Source organism: Mya arenaria, chromosome 16 (genome assembly GCF_026914265.1).
Source record: "Mya arenaria isolate MELC-2E11 chromosome 16, ASM2691426v1".
Lineage (NCBI taxonomy): Eukaryota > Metazoa > Mollusca > Bivalvia > Myida > Myidae > Mya > Mya arenaria.
The window spans coordinates 27839988-27855421 of record NC_069137.1 but is presented as its reverse complement, the minus strand read 5'-3'; the positions used below and the strand labels follow the sequence as shown (position 1 = coordinate 27855421).

General features: G+C 33.3%; 1 protein-coding gene across 7 annotated transcripts; it reads left to right on the top strand.

Annotated features, from left to right (window-relative positions):
• Positions 1-560: 560 nt before the first annotated feature.
• Positions 561-13741, top strand: LOC128221190 (uncharacterized). 7 transcript variants are annotated; one of them, XM_052929666.1, is made up of 14 exons: positions 561-898; positions 1562-1598; positions 1826-2693; positions 2954-3076; positions 4497-4655; positions 4894-5112; positions 5226-5381; positions 5686-5831; positions 7075-7233; positions 7485-7703; positions 8926-9073; positions 9447-9631; positions 10536-10730; positions 10855-13741. In XM_052929666.1, the coding sequence occupies exons 3-8, from the start codon at positions 2066-2068 to the stop codon at positions 5811-5813; spliced, it is 1413 nt and encodes a 470-aa protein (XP_052785626.1). In that variant the 5' UTR covers positions 561-898; positions 1562-1598; positions 1826-2065; the 3' UTR covers positions 5814-5831; positions 7075-7233; positions 7485-7703; positions 8926-9073; positions 9447-9631; positions 10536-10730; positions 10855-13741. The 7 variants fall into 7 exon arrangements, with proteins under 7 accessions (XP_052785626.1, XP_052785627.1, XP_052785624.1 ...); XM_052929667.1 differs by having other exon boundaries at positions 561-863; positions 10536-13741; XM_052929664.1 differs by having other exon boundaries at positions 10536-13741.
• The last annotated feature ends 1693 nt before the right edge of the window (positions 13742-15434 follow it).

The following is a 15434-nucleotide window of genomic DNA, read 5'->3' as shown; positions in this document are numbered from 1 at the left end:
CCATACTAGTAGTAACTATGTCAGCAATATGTCCGTCGCGCATTTGCTCTTGTGCTGCTACGCTTAACGACAAAGTCCACTAACACGTCCTATATACTCTAAAGTCAATTAACAAATTTGAACACGGAATGCCACTGAATTCCTTGTACCCCATTTGGATATAGGAATAGAAAAATGAACAGGTGTTTATGAGTAAGTGTACAGCCAGCTGCTCGTGCTGTGGTGTATATTGGGCAGGGACACTCCTGATATTAACAGGGATAGTATGTTGGCTGCTGTTTGGCGCTATTTCCATTGTATTGTTATTATTTTCAGGAGCACTACCAGTAGACAATTCTATGAAGGTTTCTGGGTTAAAATTCGTATTTAACCAGTTTTTACATCTGCTGTCAATACTATATTTGACCAGACGAATGTCTTGTTTGTTTTGTCAACTGTCCATTGACTTTTCAAAAGGGGAAGTTAACCTTTCTTTTCTGGTTGCAGTTCTCCGTTATTATGTTAAACTGTGTATTATGATACTTTTAATATAGCCGTTTTGACTTGATCCTTCGGCATGTTGTCAGGGGAGATGTGCGTTTATTATGTTTATGTCAATAAATATGTCTGACCCAAGAAGAATGAGTTTGAATGCATAAGCATGGAATATTACATTTAGAAATGCTATTATTTAAATGCCGAAAAAAGTAAAGTATGTTGTTTCGATGTCCTGGATTCTTACACCGCTTTTTATGTTTACATGATCATTGTGAACAAGGAAGTAAACAAGAATGACCTGAATGCTATTACAATGGAGTCATAATTGAATTGTATTAAATCTGCATAGTTTGTGTTTAGCCTTTCAATTGAATATTAAGAAAAAGGTAATTCCAAGTTTAGAAATCGGATACATATTTGGGTGAGTACAATGCTGGCAATCAGACTACCCATTTTGTTTTTGTAACAATAGACCGAAATTTAATGGAGGGAGGCATATTAAAGGCAGAAAACGATTCGTTACAAATAATAAGCTACCAAAGTCTATAACAAATGTCTCAACACTCGGAGAACTATATCGATTGAGTTTATCTTCATTTTTTTTTAATTAATATTCAGATAAGTTAAACAAAGATTATGATGACTTGTTTTAAAACAATACACATGGAGTTCAACACAGCGGTGCATATATCGCAGACTTCGTGGGAAATCATTATAGATTTAAGACAAAACTGCCCGCGTCCACTGGCTTACATTATTGTTTTCCAATCACAGGTGTGAAATTGAATTGATTAATTTTATCATCATTCAAAGAGTTTTATATTCTAAAACAAGGACGATGCCGCGTTTAAAAGTGGAGTTACGGTCCGTTGTTTGGTTATATCAAAAATATTTCATCGTCCGTGATTGATACAGCAATATCACCTATGACCTACGGGTTTAACATGAACAACATAAAGATCTCGATTAAAAAGGTATTTCAGACACATTTGATTTCCGCGTTTTTCTCTCCAACTTAACAGCTAAACAAATATGAACTGTGTAAGGGGAAATAACCGTCACAGGGCTTTGTTTTGTCTTGCAGATGCATGCTGGCACTTGTTATACAAAAATACTGCAAGGTAGGAAACAAATTTGATTAACATTCCTGTTCGAATATCCCTCCTCCTCCCTCACTTATTATATATGTTATCCAGTTTCCCATTTGCAGAGAGTAAAAGGGCATTGTAGTTCACTGTAAGCAAGAGTTAAATATATTATTATATATTATAAGCGATTTTTCCCTAATGAAAATATCCCTCATCTACGTGGGATTCTTGTTATATGGTTTGCATAATTTTGGTTGTAGAATTAACTCGAAAAAGGCAGAAATAAAGAACTATGTGGAAAAAGATGCATGCGATGTTTGGAAGGCAAAGAAGCTAATTTCCAAAAACGACTTCGTGTAGAAAATCACAAGAGATCAGTCAACATGTAGGACAGCAAACATAAACAATAATGTGTTTCAAACATTAAGTCATAAAGTGCCTGTGTTGCAGAACAAACGTATCTTCCACTATTAGTCCGTGACTTCTATTCTTCTTTAAATATGGCAACTGCTTCGTTTGCATCAGTTGCATGTTGCAAAGAAGAAGAAAACTTCACAAGGATGCAAATGACCATAAAAAAGGTTTGCCACAAAGTCCTGAGAGAATATTTGGTAAAGAAGGTCTATAACATTGCTCCTAGTGTAAGCATTGACCATTTTCTAGCAACCAACAGAACATGTTTAACCAGAGGACGTTATGGAAGGCTCTATGAGAAACGCTATTTTCCATTGGATGCCAACAACCAGCCAATTCCTACAAACCTTCAAGATTGGGATATACAAATGCTTTCATTTACCTTGAACAATTGCTGCAATTTGTCACAAGCTGAAACAGATGACATCGACTTCATTAAAGATAAAAGAAATTATCTTTGCCATCTAGGAAAACCTGAGGTGGCAGATCATTTGTACACAGCGTTTAGATCTGCTTTAGTTGGAACCTTTAAACGGATGTTTAGCTTCTTAGGGAACTCCAAGTTCGAAGAAGAAATAAAAGAAGATTTGGAAACAGTCGACAATCGATTGCCAGAGCATTTGGTAGACTTTTACAAAGCTAGTCACAGGGAAAACGTTGAAACGTTAGAAAAATTTGATATTGTGCAACAGGAATTGAACAATATACGTTCAGGTATGTTGTGAAACAGATATTTGGGACGAAGATTTCTATATAGTGCGTATTCAATGGTAACGTTACATAAGCTTGTAAAGTTATCATCAAAACTGTACGACTGCTTTTAAAAGTTAATACACTGGACTACAATAAACTGTTTTGTAACATCTAAGTTTAATATATAATATATATATATATATATATATATATATCTTTGAAGTTCTATTTCTTTTAATACGGTGCGAAATTAGAATGTTTCTGTTTGCTTTTAAATCAAGAACAATCAGAACACAAACAGATAACCGAGACTAATACCGAAACCCTGAAAAAGATTTTGGATGTTTTGGAGGAAATATATTCAGTTACCCCAGATAATGCAAAAGACAAATTGGAACTGCCAGGTATTTTTGGTATTCATTATATGTTTTCATGTGAAAAAAGAGATTTATCACTAATATAAAAATAATATTTTCTGTTTTACACAGTGGAATAACAATTTGATAAAAAATAAATAAATATTTTTCGCTGTTTTGAAATTTTGGTCCATTCGTACCTCCAAATAAAACGTCAGCACACACATTGTTGGGACACAATTTCAACGACGTTATTTCCGAAATGAGGTTACGTTTGCATACAATTTGGCGCGCTTTCCTCAAAAAACATTTAATTATAGTTTTCTATCCTTTGAGGGCATATCATAAATTGTTTTTGTTTCTGTGTAAGATCGCAATATATTTCATGTCGTGAACATCAAAAGTAAATATTTCACTCGTGGTAATATACTACTTTAAAACAAAAAAAGTATGCTCTTTATAAAATGAATGGAAGTATAATTATGCTATCAATATATGATTTTTTTTTTTCATTTTGTTATGTCCGTACCAGTTTCCGGTAAGTCCAGGCTTCTTTTTGCAAATATTTTATGCACGTTAGTATTGAAACCGTCATTTCTAAATTGCCAAGCGTCATCACAAAACTTGCACCTTGGGTCAAATTTACTAAAGGAATTTCAGAATAGTTATGCCCCACTAATGATATGACATGCATAATAGCTCTTCGCCGTCCGTCTGTACATCGCGAAATGCAGCAAATGACCTAATTATTACTAATCACAATTATTTAGGCCCGCTGTTATTTTCTTTAAATATAATAATATTTTGTGCAATGGTCTGTCAGTCAACCCGTTTACGTGAAAACATATGTTTAAATTCAAGCTGCAACTTCTGTTTTAACGGGAAGCTAGACGTTCGAATACATTTAGTGTATTGCAACCTCTCTTATAGTATGTGTCAATCTTAGAGTCATTTATCCCCTGCTGCAATGAACAAGTCTGTGCTGTGTACGTTTTTACCAGAAGTAAGGCCCTATGACTTATATCTCTTATTTGACTGCAGTGTATTAAAAAGAAAAATAATATGCATCAATTGCTAGTTCGCAATTTCCTTCACATGAAGTACATTTGGTATTTGCACGATGGTGGGGCCATCTGTATCCAAATAACTCACTGCTAGTTCATTTCTGCGCTTGCGTTATATGCTTCCAACACATTATGACCTTTAAATGCAATAACCATGCATTAAAAAATAACTTCATATTACCACGAAAAATCGTCACGCGTTTTGAAAGTACAGACATTTCAGATGCATTGAAGCCCTGTGGGAATGTCCACGTCTTTGTGTTATATAACGAATTGTTTCTGATATGGATCTGTTGGGCTGCATGTTATTAATTGTTAAAAGGCAATATGTTTTAGAACGGTTCTAATTTTGAGGTTCTTTATTGTGCAATTTTTGAGTATTATTTAAATCAGTTTTGTTCCAGAGATTTCAGTAGGAAAAATTATTGCGAAAAACTGCAGAAACAAACAGGAAGAGGAAAAGGTGACTGATGCAGTTGTGCAAAGCTTTAGCAGAAATGGATTGAATGATAGAATAGGAAACCCACTTCAAAGATGCATTGAAAAGCTCAAGATCATGTATGGTATGTGTATCATAAGTAATGCTACTGTTCGACAAATTATTCATGTGAAATCTGTGTAACCTAACCGACCTCGAAATTACGACGTAGTGAAGTTTAAAACCCCACATGGGGCAACGGATGGTGGAAATGACATGCGCACACACTGATTGTTTGTTATAACAGCTGTTGCCCTGATTTTTTATTTGCGTATATATTTCCACTTGCATTTTCCATATTTATGTTTTTCACATTGAATCAGGGCTTGTGACATCGTTAGGAAGAGGGTGCATTGAATTTTCAATCAAGTTCAACACGTTACAATCATCTTTGTGCTACATAAAGGATGTCGTAGCGGGAACACTCGACTCGATGCTTTTGCCTCTCCAGGATGCACTTCGGCAGGAAGTTCATAATGATAGTCTTGAATTGAAAGTTATTATGACAGATGCCCAGTTCGCAGAGTATATTACAACAGCCTGTAAGTTTTCACAAAATGATGCGTCTCTATCTGTTACGTTATGATTCGTATGCGGTTGAGATTGTAATCATGATTTTATATATCTTATTTATCATAAATGATTTTCATTTTAGGTATAGCACTTAATATGCCAATGTACGATTCCGTTGCAATCAACACAGAATCACACAGTAGACACAGCATTCACCCGAGTGAAATAAGTGTGGTTCCCAGTCAACGTAGATCGAATGAAGTAACCATTTTGTCACCTTACACAGGCACACCTGGAGGTACACTTTGCAAAAACAGAGTTTGTATAATTTATATTTGCTGTATGCTCCAAAAGATATTATATAGTTGTCGCTTCTTCGTCAATTCTTCGTGTCTGCTCCAAAACTTTACATCCTCTTAAAGGAATCCGGAGAAACTTGAGACAAAGTTTACTTGCTTTCAATGTAAAAGACCATTTTTTTGTTCGCTCAACACATGCAAAACACAATAGTGAAAACTAGTACTATTGTTCATTTATTAAAAAAAGTGTTTCTTGGTGAGAAATGCTAGCAATTCTGAAGCTATTTAATGTTTTACTTACAGCTTTAGGTAAAAGTTCATCTACAAAACTGATCGTAGCTACTGTCGACATCGGAACCTCTTATTCGGGATATGCGTTTTCCTTTGAGCATGAATTTCAATCTAATCCATTGAAGATATTTACTTCATAGCCTGGTGATCGATCAAAGGTAAGTTAATTAGTAAGACATACACACTTATTTGAAGAGGCTACAGATGTCACTAGTATTTCAACAAAAGTGATCGCATGAAAAAAGAACATTTTCAGCAACAAATAGTTAAAGACGAGTCTCCATTCTAATTAATATTTAAATCTTTATTTAAGGTTTTCAAACAAGCAATAAGATAAATTATGTTTTCCTAGGCCTATTAACAGTTATGCTTATTTGGATGCCTGCATTTTATTTTATTTTATTTTCTAGACTTTAAAATAATTCTGGTGGTCAATGACTAATAATAATAGTGTTTCCAAATGTTACAGTATAGTTTTATACATCTATGCATGTTTTGGGGTGGAGAGTTTTATACTTGTTTTTGTATTCAAACACGAAATTGCCAAATCTAATTCTTTGGTCATACATATTTTATTCTTCCAATTCACGCACGTGTTTGTTTGTTGTTTTTCTAAAGTTATTTTTATGTAAATCTATATGCTGTTGCCATGTGTTGTACTTATGATTTTAATGCCTTTAATGAATACATGTGCATTTATGCACATAGGCTCTTAGGTTGAAAATGAAGCCAATACAATATTGTCTAGACACTTGATTTTATTTTTCGGTTAAAGCCAGTCAATCGATTGGGTCACTAAGTTGATCATTTGTTCTGAACATTAAGAAACAGAAATTCTAGTACACTGTATGCATTAAATAAACAAATAATAAACGCTATTCGTGAATTTTGAAATGAAATACAATAAAAATGGTATTTATAAGGATACTCTCCCGATTGGGATATATCTCGACTGGTAAGAACTGTGGACTGTATTTATAATTGATTTTGTTTTTAAATCAGACTAACTTTGTTTACAAAAGTGAGACCATGCCTATGTAACACTTCTATGTCAATGATTTAATTAAACTACAGGGTCAAGCCCAGTAGTCGAACATGCAAACATAAAACCTGTTTAGAGGTACAAGGTTAGGTCTAAACGATACTGAACGAGAGACACAAATGAACAAACAGCACAAAAAGACCACACAGGCATCAAAATAGAAAACCTTGTTCTTTTGTAGAACATGGACTAAAGACAAAAAGAATAATAGTTGCTGTGCAATTCCTTTTCATGATTAAAATAATTAATCATAGTATATTCGATATTCAAATTACTGCCATTCTTAAGTCCCTCTGGTATGGGCTTAAGACTAGTGTTTTTATATATGTTTGTTTGTTTTTATTATTTACTCGTTGTAGACTCGTAAGAAGCCTACGAAGATTTTGTTGACCCCGGACGAGTTGTTTCACTCATTTGGATTTGAAGCGGAAGCTGCATACGTCAAGCTAGTGGACAAAGGAGAACAAAAAGACTGGTTTTACTTTGAAAACATCAAGATACAGTTGGAAAAACAAAAGGTGAAAAGAGTTCAACAAAATAACTTTATGATTTTTTTCTAATGGATCACTGAATATATATTTTTGATTCTTGAGAAAAAAATACCGCTTCAGCCGATAAAAGGTTGCTTTGACTGTTGCATGTTTCATATCTGTCAATAAACAGGTTTAATCAAACCAAATTTGCTGTTTTTAAACTGTTGATGTAGATAGAGCCTTTCCTGAATGTAGTTTTGATAATTCGAAATACATAATTCTTGTGATTTTAACAGAACGTTTCAACTAAAATGCAATTCGCTGACGTAACTGGGAAGGAAATGAAAGTCTTATCAGTTTTCACTATGATCATTACCTATTTCAAAGACGTTGTTCATCGAAAGTTGGAAACCATTAATGGAACATTTCGACATAATGACATTAAATGGGTTCTGACGATACCTGCAATATGGAATGATTCTGCTAAACGCTTTATGTGGGAAGCTGCGATAAAGGTAACAATGTATTGGGATTTGTTTTACTATCAAGCACATTATGTTATATGCAAAAACGCTCGTTACGTTTTTTTAGAGTTGAGTTTTGCAGAAATGCTATATGAAAGCGATGTTATATAGTGTGGGCTGAATGAAATCAAACGCTAGGGCTAAGTCAAGCAGTTAAACGCCTACCAAGGAACAATTCTATGGACTAGGTGCTAGAGCAACGATATGATATAACGGAATGTCTGTTTTATATATATATTTACCACGACGTAATTTCAATGACTGTAAAGAGACATTTATTAATAATGAGAAAAAGTTTACTTGCTAAGCTCGGGAGACTAGTACAATCATGCATGTTGTTTCACCCAAACGATTATATTAACTAGTATCATCCATTTCTTTGGTTAGAGCAAGTGCGATTTGAACCAATGTGAAGTTGGAAATTAGAGTTTTGTGAGCTCAGTGATCAATGTAATGCTTTGAAGTCGAGAATGCTTTAAAAATGCACTCTTACTCACAGATAAGATTCACCACAATTAATAATATTGTTTTAATATTCCATAAAGGATAAAAAATGTCGAAAACAATGGTTCATATGAAGGATGTCGAGTTTAATTAGAAGAAATGAGCATAAAACACGATAATTCTACCTTATGAGACTATAGTAGACCACAATTAATCTTGTAGCAACCAATCATTTAATATGTTTGCGTTTTCTGCTATTAAATACATGGTGACAATCTTGTTATCAGTTATTAATATTATCCATAAATGCATTATTTAGTAAGTAGTTAAAGGTTTATCAGTCAAAGTTTATGTTTATAATTTATGTGTAAGTATTGATTTTGAATAGGAGTGTCACTTTAAGACTGCAGTCTCAAATCTTAAATCATATCGTATTTATGAGAGTTTAAGCTCTATTACAATTTATCGAAACTATAGAAATGTTTGTGTTTCTGAAAATTCGTTCTCCATTTCTAAAGTTAAACATCACTTTTAGAGTCAGTGTGATAAATGCATGAATATGGGATCTCGATCTATTTATGTGCAAGTAGGCGTCTGAAAAGACTGAATACGTGGCATTTTCTACGTTACATTTCTTTATTGTCGTATTAATCATGATTACAATTCTTTTCTGCAAGAACAATCCATTGTGGTTTATCACAATTTCGTTTGAATATTGAGGTTAATTTAATTAAATGTGTTTTTATGTGCATAATAATCGATTGTTTAGGCTGGCATTGATGGCAACAGTCTGCAATTAAGACTAGAAGCTGAAGCTGGAAGTATTTACTGCAAAACTCTAGCATTACAAACGCCAACACAGATGTCACCGGAATTGTGTTTAAGTGAGAGTTGTTTTGTTTTGCTCGACCTCGGAGGTAAACTATTTGAAATTATATTTTGATATTAGGATTTATTCTATAATATTCGGTAATCAAGCGGACAGATGATTCATAAAACGACTGATATATGCCATGTGTTACCATTCTCTGTATACTTTTTTCGTTTCCGTTTTTTTTGCCGGAGTTGTACCTTAATCGTTACAACTTTCCATTCTCGGATTGTTCGAATCGCGAGTTTATTGTTTTAAATCGGCATTTTAGATGTCCTGGTAAAACTAAGCAATGAAAAATGTAGGAACATGCTGGTATCCATAACAATAAGTATTCTTAACATATATGACTAATTGTAACTTTGAAAAGTGCCGGTTTGTCATTGATATCATATAATCTTTTTTCCATTCATGTTCAGGAGACACCGTGAATGTTACAGTTTACGAGGTAGAATTTGATGCAATAAATTTCACAAAATTTCGCGAAATTCACAAAGCTGGTGGTGAAGATTGCGGAGGAAATATGGTCAATGATGCATATATTGAGATGCTACGGCTTATCGTCGGCAAAGACATACTTCAAAAGTACCAACAAGATCACCAGGTATTACATGCTTCAAACACAATCTACATTTGTAGTGTGGGTTAACAAAGACGAAACCACTCAACTTCGGAGTAAGAATATTTATTTACGTTGTCGAGTGAAACCTAAAACATATAATAAAACATATAAAAGTATATGCTAATCATATTATTAATAAGTAATAACACAAAATACAAAGACAATGGACAGTGATCGGTAATTATATCAAGGGAGACTTCGCGGTTAAATACATAAAACATTCTAAGAACTATGAGTAATGAACTTACCAGGCACATCTAAATAATAATTATATACGAAAGAATATTTCAGCTCAAAGATAAGAGCGACTATTAAATAAATGAGTTAAATATTTCAGCTCAAAGATAAGAGCGAATATTAAATAAATAGTAACAACTGTTACAATTGCAATCTTGACTTGCGTCGATGACGATTCAGAACGGAATGATTTTTGTGTATATGTAAATAAGGGCGTGTGCAATGAAGCGGTAAAAAGGGGAAAATGCATTATGAACCAATCAATCACTCTTATGAATTTAGACAAACTCGCATAACCAGTATTCACGCTCTGACGCACTCGGACATATACGGACATTGACGGACATTGACGAACATTGAACGCAAAGAGGACAATAACCACGTAGCACAACACTAAACACGACGATACACAAACAATTCAAAACAATATACGATATAGAACAATACCAAACACACAAACTGATAAAATACTGAAATATGCACCTTGCTACATTGAGATGCTACGGCTTATCGTCGGTAAAGACATATAGTTTAAAAGTACCAACAAGATAACCAGGAATGACATGCTTCAAATAAATCTACATTATAAACCGTTACCGTCAATGCGTGTCTGTAAATGTATATTAATTGACAAGTTATTTGGTTACAGGGAGACTTTTTCGAAATTCAAAATCATTTTGAATCAAAGAAGCGCAAAATTACAAAAGCAAGTCAAACAGTGAGACTCAGGTTTCCTCTTTCGTTTGCAAGCGCAGTGGAGGAACTCACTGGCAGATCTTTACCTTCTTTAATACGAAAGGCAGGATTGGATGGCGACATAGACTTTACAAGGGGTACGCTTTCAGTAAGTGGAAATATGTTTTTAGAGTTCTTCAAGTCAGCAACAAAACATATTGTTAGTTACCTACGAAAGCATTTACACAGGGTGGAAGTCAACAAATTCATTGCCAATCTTCTTTTGGTTGGAGGTTTCGCAGAATCACCAGTGGTACGCAATGCTCTTCAAGATGCGTTCCCACATATTACAATGTATTGCCCTGAGGATGCTGAATTAGCAATCATGAAAGGAGCTGTCATTTTAGGGCATTTGCCAAAACTAATTACTGAGGTATAGTCACGGTGTTGCAGTGATGAGGGGTTATAAAGCAGCGCCTGTTAGAAGATCCAAATGACAGACAACTTATGAAAGATGTATTGTGTCAAAACAATTAAATATATAAATGTAAAAATATTGGCAGCCAAGTGTCGATTCCCTTCTGTTTAGTAGAAGATAGGCGTTCGGTCAGTGTAAAAAAATATTCGTCTTTTCAAAATGAAATCACATTCGTAACCGGCAAAAAGTGTAGACAAGTATGTGAAGTAATTAATTATTAATTGGTCATCGTCCTGGCAACATAACGAACAGCTCATTTGGCAGTACAGACGTAACTTTGACAGCTCGTCATCTTAACACAGGCACGAAGGTTCATTCGACTTAGACGTTGATTTAGTGTTGAAGGAGGCAAACATGCTTCAAAATTTAAAATTTATCAAAGTGAATATTTGAAACTTAGATAAGTCTGCAATATTATTAAAGATGCACTCTTACTCCCAGATAAGATTTACCACAATTAATAATATTGTTTTGATATCTCAAAAAGGATGAATGAATGTCGAAAACAATGGTTCTTATGAAGGATACCGAGTTTAATTTGAAAGAAATGAGTATAAAACACGGTATTTCTACCTTATGAAACTATAGTAGAACAGAGTAAATCTTTTAGCATTCACCAATCATTTAATAATGTTGCGTTTTTCAGCTATAAAATACACGGTTACAATATTGTTATCAGTAATCAATATTTTCCATAAATGCATTATTTAGTTAGTAGTTTAAGGTTTATCACTCAAAATGTATGTTTGTCATAAATGTGTATGTATTGATTTTGAATAAGAGTGTCACTTTAAACAGTATAAAATTTCCTATGTATATGCCTAAACAGGCAAATATGACCACAGTGAAATGTTGAATGTTCGCGAAGTGGTTGAAAGGGCCTTAATCACATAACTCGTTTTATAACTCGTTTTATAAATATAGAGAGGTTGTTGAATACAACTTGTACGTATAAAATAAGAAACGTCTTTTTTCATGTATACCGTTAAGTTCATTGATTCTCGTATAGCACGCTCTTCTCATGTGACTTTATATATGTCATCACCGCTCACTTTGCATGAACCTTCTCATACCTGTAAAACGTTGATCGCAAATGTAACAAGTGATCAGAATACCGAATACACGCTTAAATATTGTAAAGCACTCAACATGAAGATGACGTGACACCAGCACGTTCAAGTAGCGTTTCGCAACTTCTCTATTACAATGGTGACATTTAATGTACCCTTAATTAATTGTTTTTTTATAAAATAATGAGCAAACATAATTGTAAATAAGATCATAAAATCATTCAGTTGTGTTACTCACCATTTTTGTTAAATGAATGTTATCCCCAACCAGACGTTTCGGCGGAGGGATATATATTTTGCGCTGTCCGTCTGCTGGACATATAGCGATGGTTCACATGCAAGAGTCGTCTTATGTTCTTAGTAAAAACAGAGTTTTTTTTTCTTTTCAAATTTATATCCCGTAACGGAAATAAAACGTTTGTGTTGTATTTTTAGATTATGTTATATCTGCCATATTGATGTATAAAATCTTACGGTTTTATTATGTTTCGTTTATATCTTCTATTTCAACGTGTGTTTTACAAAACCTGATTTTGTTTTGTTTTGTTATTGTCTTACTTTTATATAACAAAACAACTTTAACGTAACAATATCACATGATTACTCCGTTTAAATAAACCTTTTGTTTTATGTTTAATGATTGAATTATCTTGTTTTTATGCAATTCTCTGTATGATTTATGTAAAGTTGTGTGTTTTTCCTCACATCATTTGTTTAGTTTTTTTATGGCAATCTTAAATCGGAACCTCTAAAATCACGTCAATGCTATAATAGCTTACTGCCTTTCCCCTTATACTTTCATACGCCTATTTCCAAAATCAATTTTTAGTTCATCGAAAATACGTTGTTTTTTTCTTGTTTTAAACACATAGAGACATAACTTTTCATAATATATCTTTGTATAGCAGTTAAGGAAAAGTTTTGAGTACCTGTCAAATTTGAGAATCATAAGTAAACTATCCGTTTCCGTGTTTTGTGTCTCCATTTTTGTATGGGCCATAGCCAATTAAGTGTTGTTTTTAATTACTTTCATTTCTGTCGCCTTTTTTCTCCAAGGCTTACTTGTAAATCTTGTGTCAGTATTAAAAATAGCATGAACTGGGTGTCTGATTTTTGTTTGGGCCATTGACACTCGGGGGGTTTCAAATGTACTGGGTTTTTTTAAAAATTGAACGTAGATCGACAACAAATGCCAAATAAGTTAGAGTCGAATTTCGAGGCTCCACAGACACTGGAGCGGTCTACCCCGGACTACTCATACTCTCTTTTTCTGTAGATCGCCATGCTTACTGCAAATCCTGTTAAAGAGGGTAATGAATTAATACTTTTCATATACAAGTTTTTTTTATAGATGGATCCATTACTAAGGGAATGTTTTTGGTTTGAAGAAACTAAATTAATAATAATTATCAAAATGTAACCACTGGAATGGATTTTAACTGTTTATGAATAAGACTTTAGACCAAAAAATAGTTAATGATATTAGCATAAACGATCTAGAATAACTATTTTCAAAATGTTTTTATATGTTTTGTAGCGTATTGTGAAGATTTAGTGAGAGTATGAATGTTGATGAGTGCACATTGTATTTTGGAAATAAACCTTAATAGAAGTATAATAATCAAGAATATAAATTAACGAATGTGTTTGTTTTTATTTCCAAAGAAGGAGGCACTACACTGTGCGCGAGACCAACGTACGGATGCTATATTTACCAACCACAAAAAACACGCACAATAAACTTGGCAATTCAAATAATTAACTCTGCATTCATCAGCAAGACGTTTCCTTAAAATTTAAAAGGAAAAGACAATGCGGAAAGAACTTATAAACACAACAGTACAACATCTGTACAACGTATATACAATAGCTTTCTACAACATTTGTTCAAAATATGTACAACATCAGTACAACATCTGCACAACATCTGTACAACATCTGTACAACATCAGTACAACATCGGTTAAATATCTGTACAGCATCTGTACACCATTCGTTCAACGAATGTACAACATCTGTTCCACATCTGTTCCACATATGTGCGACATCTGTACAAAATTAGTGCAACATCTGTACAACATCATTTCAACATCTGTACAACATCTGTACTATAGTAGTTCTAAATCTGTAACATCTTTTCAACATCATTTTAACATCTGTCCAAAATCAGAACAACATCTGTACAAAAATTGTTCTACATTTGTACAACATTTGAACAAAATCAGTGCAACATCTGTACAACATCAATACAACATATGTACATCGTATGTTTACCATTTGTACATCGTATGTTTAACATCAGTTCAACTTCTGTACAACAGCTATGTAACATAAATATACAACATATACAGACATCACAAATTTGTAGAAAGTGTTTCAAAACTTGAGGGAAATTTGGAAGAAACTGTAACAAAAATAATAAATGGAATGATATCAAACGAAAAAACATAATATGTAGATAAAAATGAAAAACCAATTTGCAAACATTTGAACAACTGCATGCCGAAAGGTAAACAACACATACATTATTACAATCTAGTTGATAGCAAAATAAAAACTAAACCTTCAGAAATCCTTAATTCCCAACGAACATTCTACAATAAGTAATAAACTAAAGACGAAATTGACAAAGATATACTCTTATCAACTCCAAGATAAAATTCACCGATGAAGCAAGATGTGGCGTGTTACTTACAGAACATGAATGTAAAGTTAAAAGACGTGTAAAATCACAGATAGTATTGGCTCTGATGGTTTCTCTACTGAAGTGTACAGAAGAAAAAAATTGAACAATCTAACATTATTTTTAATTAATGAAATTTACCAATGTTTCAAGAAGGCGATTTATCGGCTCTGGTAAAACAATGCCTGATATCTTTATTTCCAAAACGAGACAGAGATTTGGAGATTGTATCTAACTTGAGACCAATAGGTTTACTTAATGTAGATTATAAAATTGCAACAAAATATATCGTAAACAGAATAAAATATAGAAAACATAAGACTTGCATATGGATTTATTGAATATTTCAACAACTCAAAAAGCATGGGCTTAGGATACTTAAACCCATTCCTTCATAGTAAATAATCTCATTAAAAGAGTTCAATTTCAAAATTTAGAAATAAAACAATCGAAAAACAGTGGTGCGAGAGTTTCAAATATATGTATAGTAAACAAATCCATTAAAGCCTCATGGGTTAATGTATCCGATGCACAAGGAAGTGAACTGTTCATGCCTGGTGACAATCTCGCATAACTTTTTCCTGTAATGCATTTGTCCTTCATTTCTTTACGTATATGTAATCAGTAAGCAATACGCTTTAA

What these genes read in the sequence shown, in the direction of transcription:
- LOC128221190 (XM_052929667.1), top strand. Translation starts at nt 2,066, where the DNA reads ATGGCAACTGCTTCGTTTGCATCAGTTGCATGTTGCAAAGAAGAAGAA. An exon ending in AAAGCTCAAGATCATGTATG is followed by an intron (nt 4,656 to 4,893) that starts GTATGTGTATCA and finishes ACATTGAATCAG; the next exon opens with GGCTTGTGACATCGTTAGGA. An exon ending in AGAGTATATTACAACAGCCT is followed by an intron (nt 5,113 to 5,225) that starts GTAAGTTTTCAC and finishes TTTTCATTTTAG; the next exon opens with GTATAGCACTTAATATGCCA.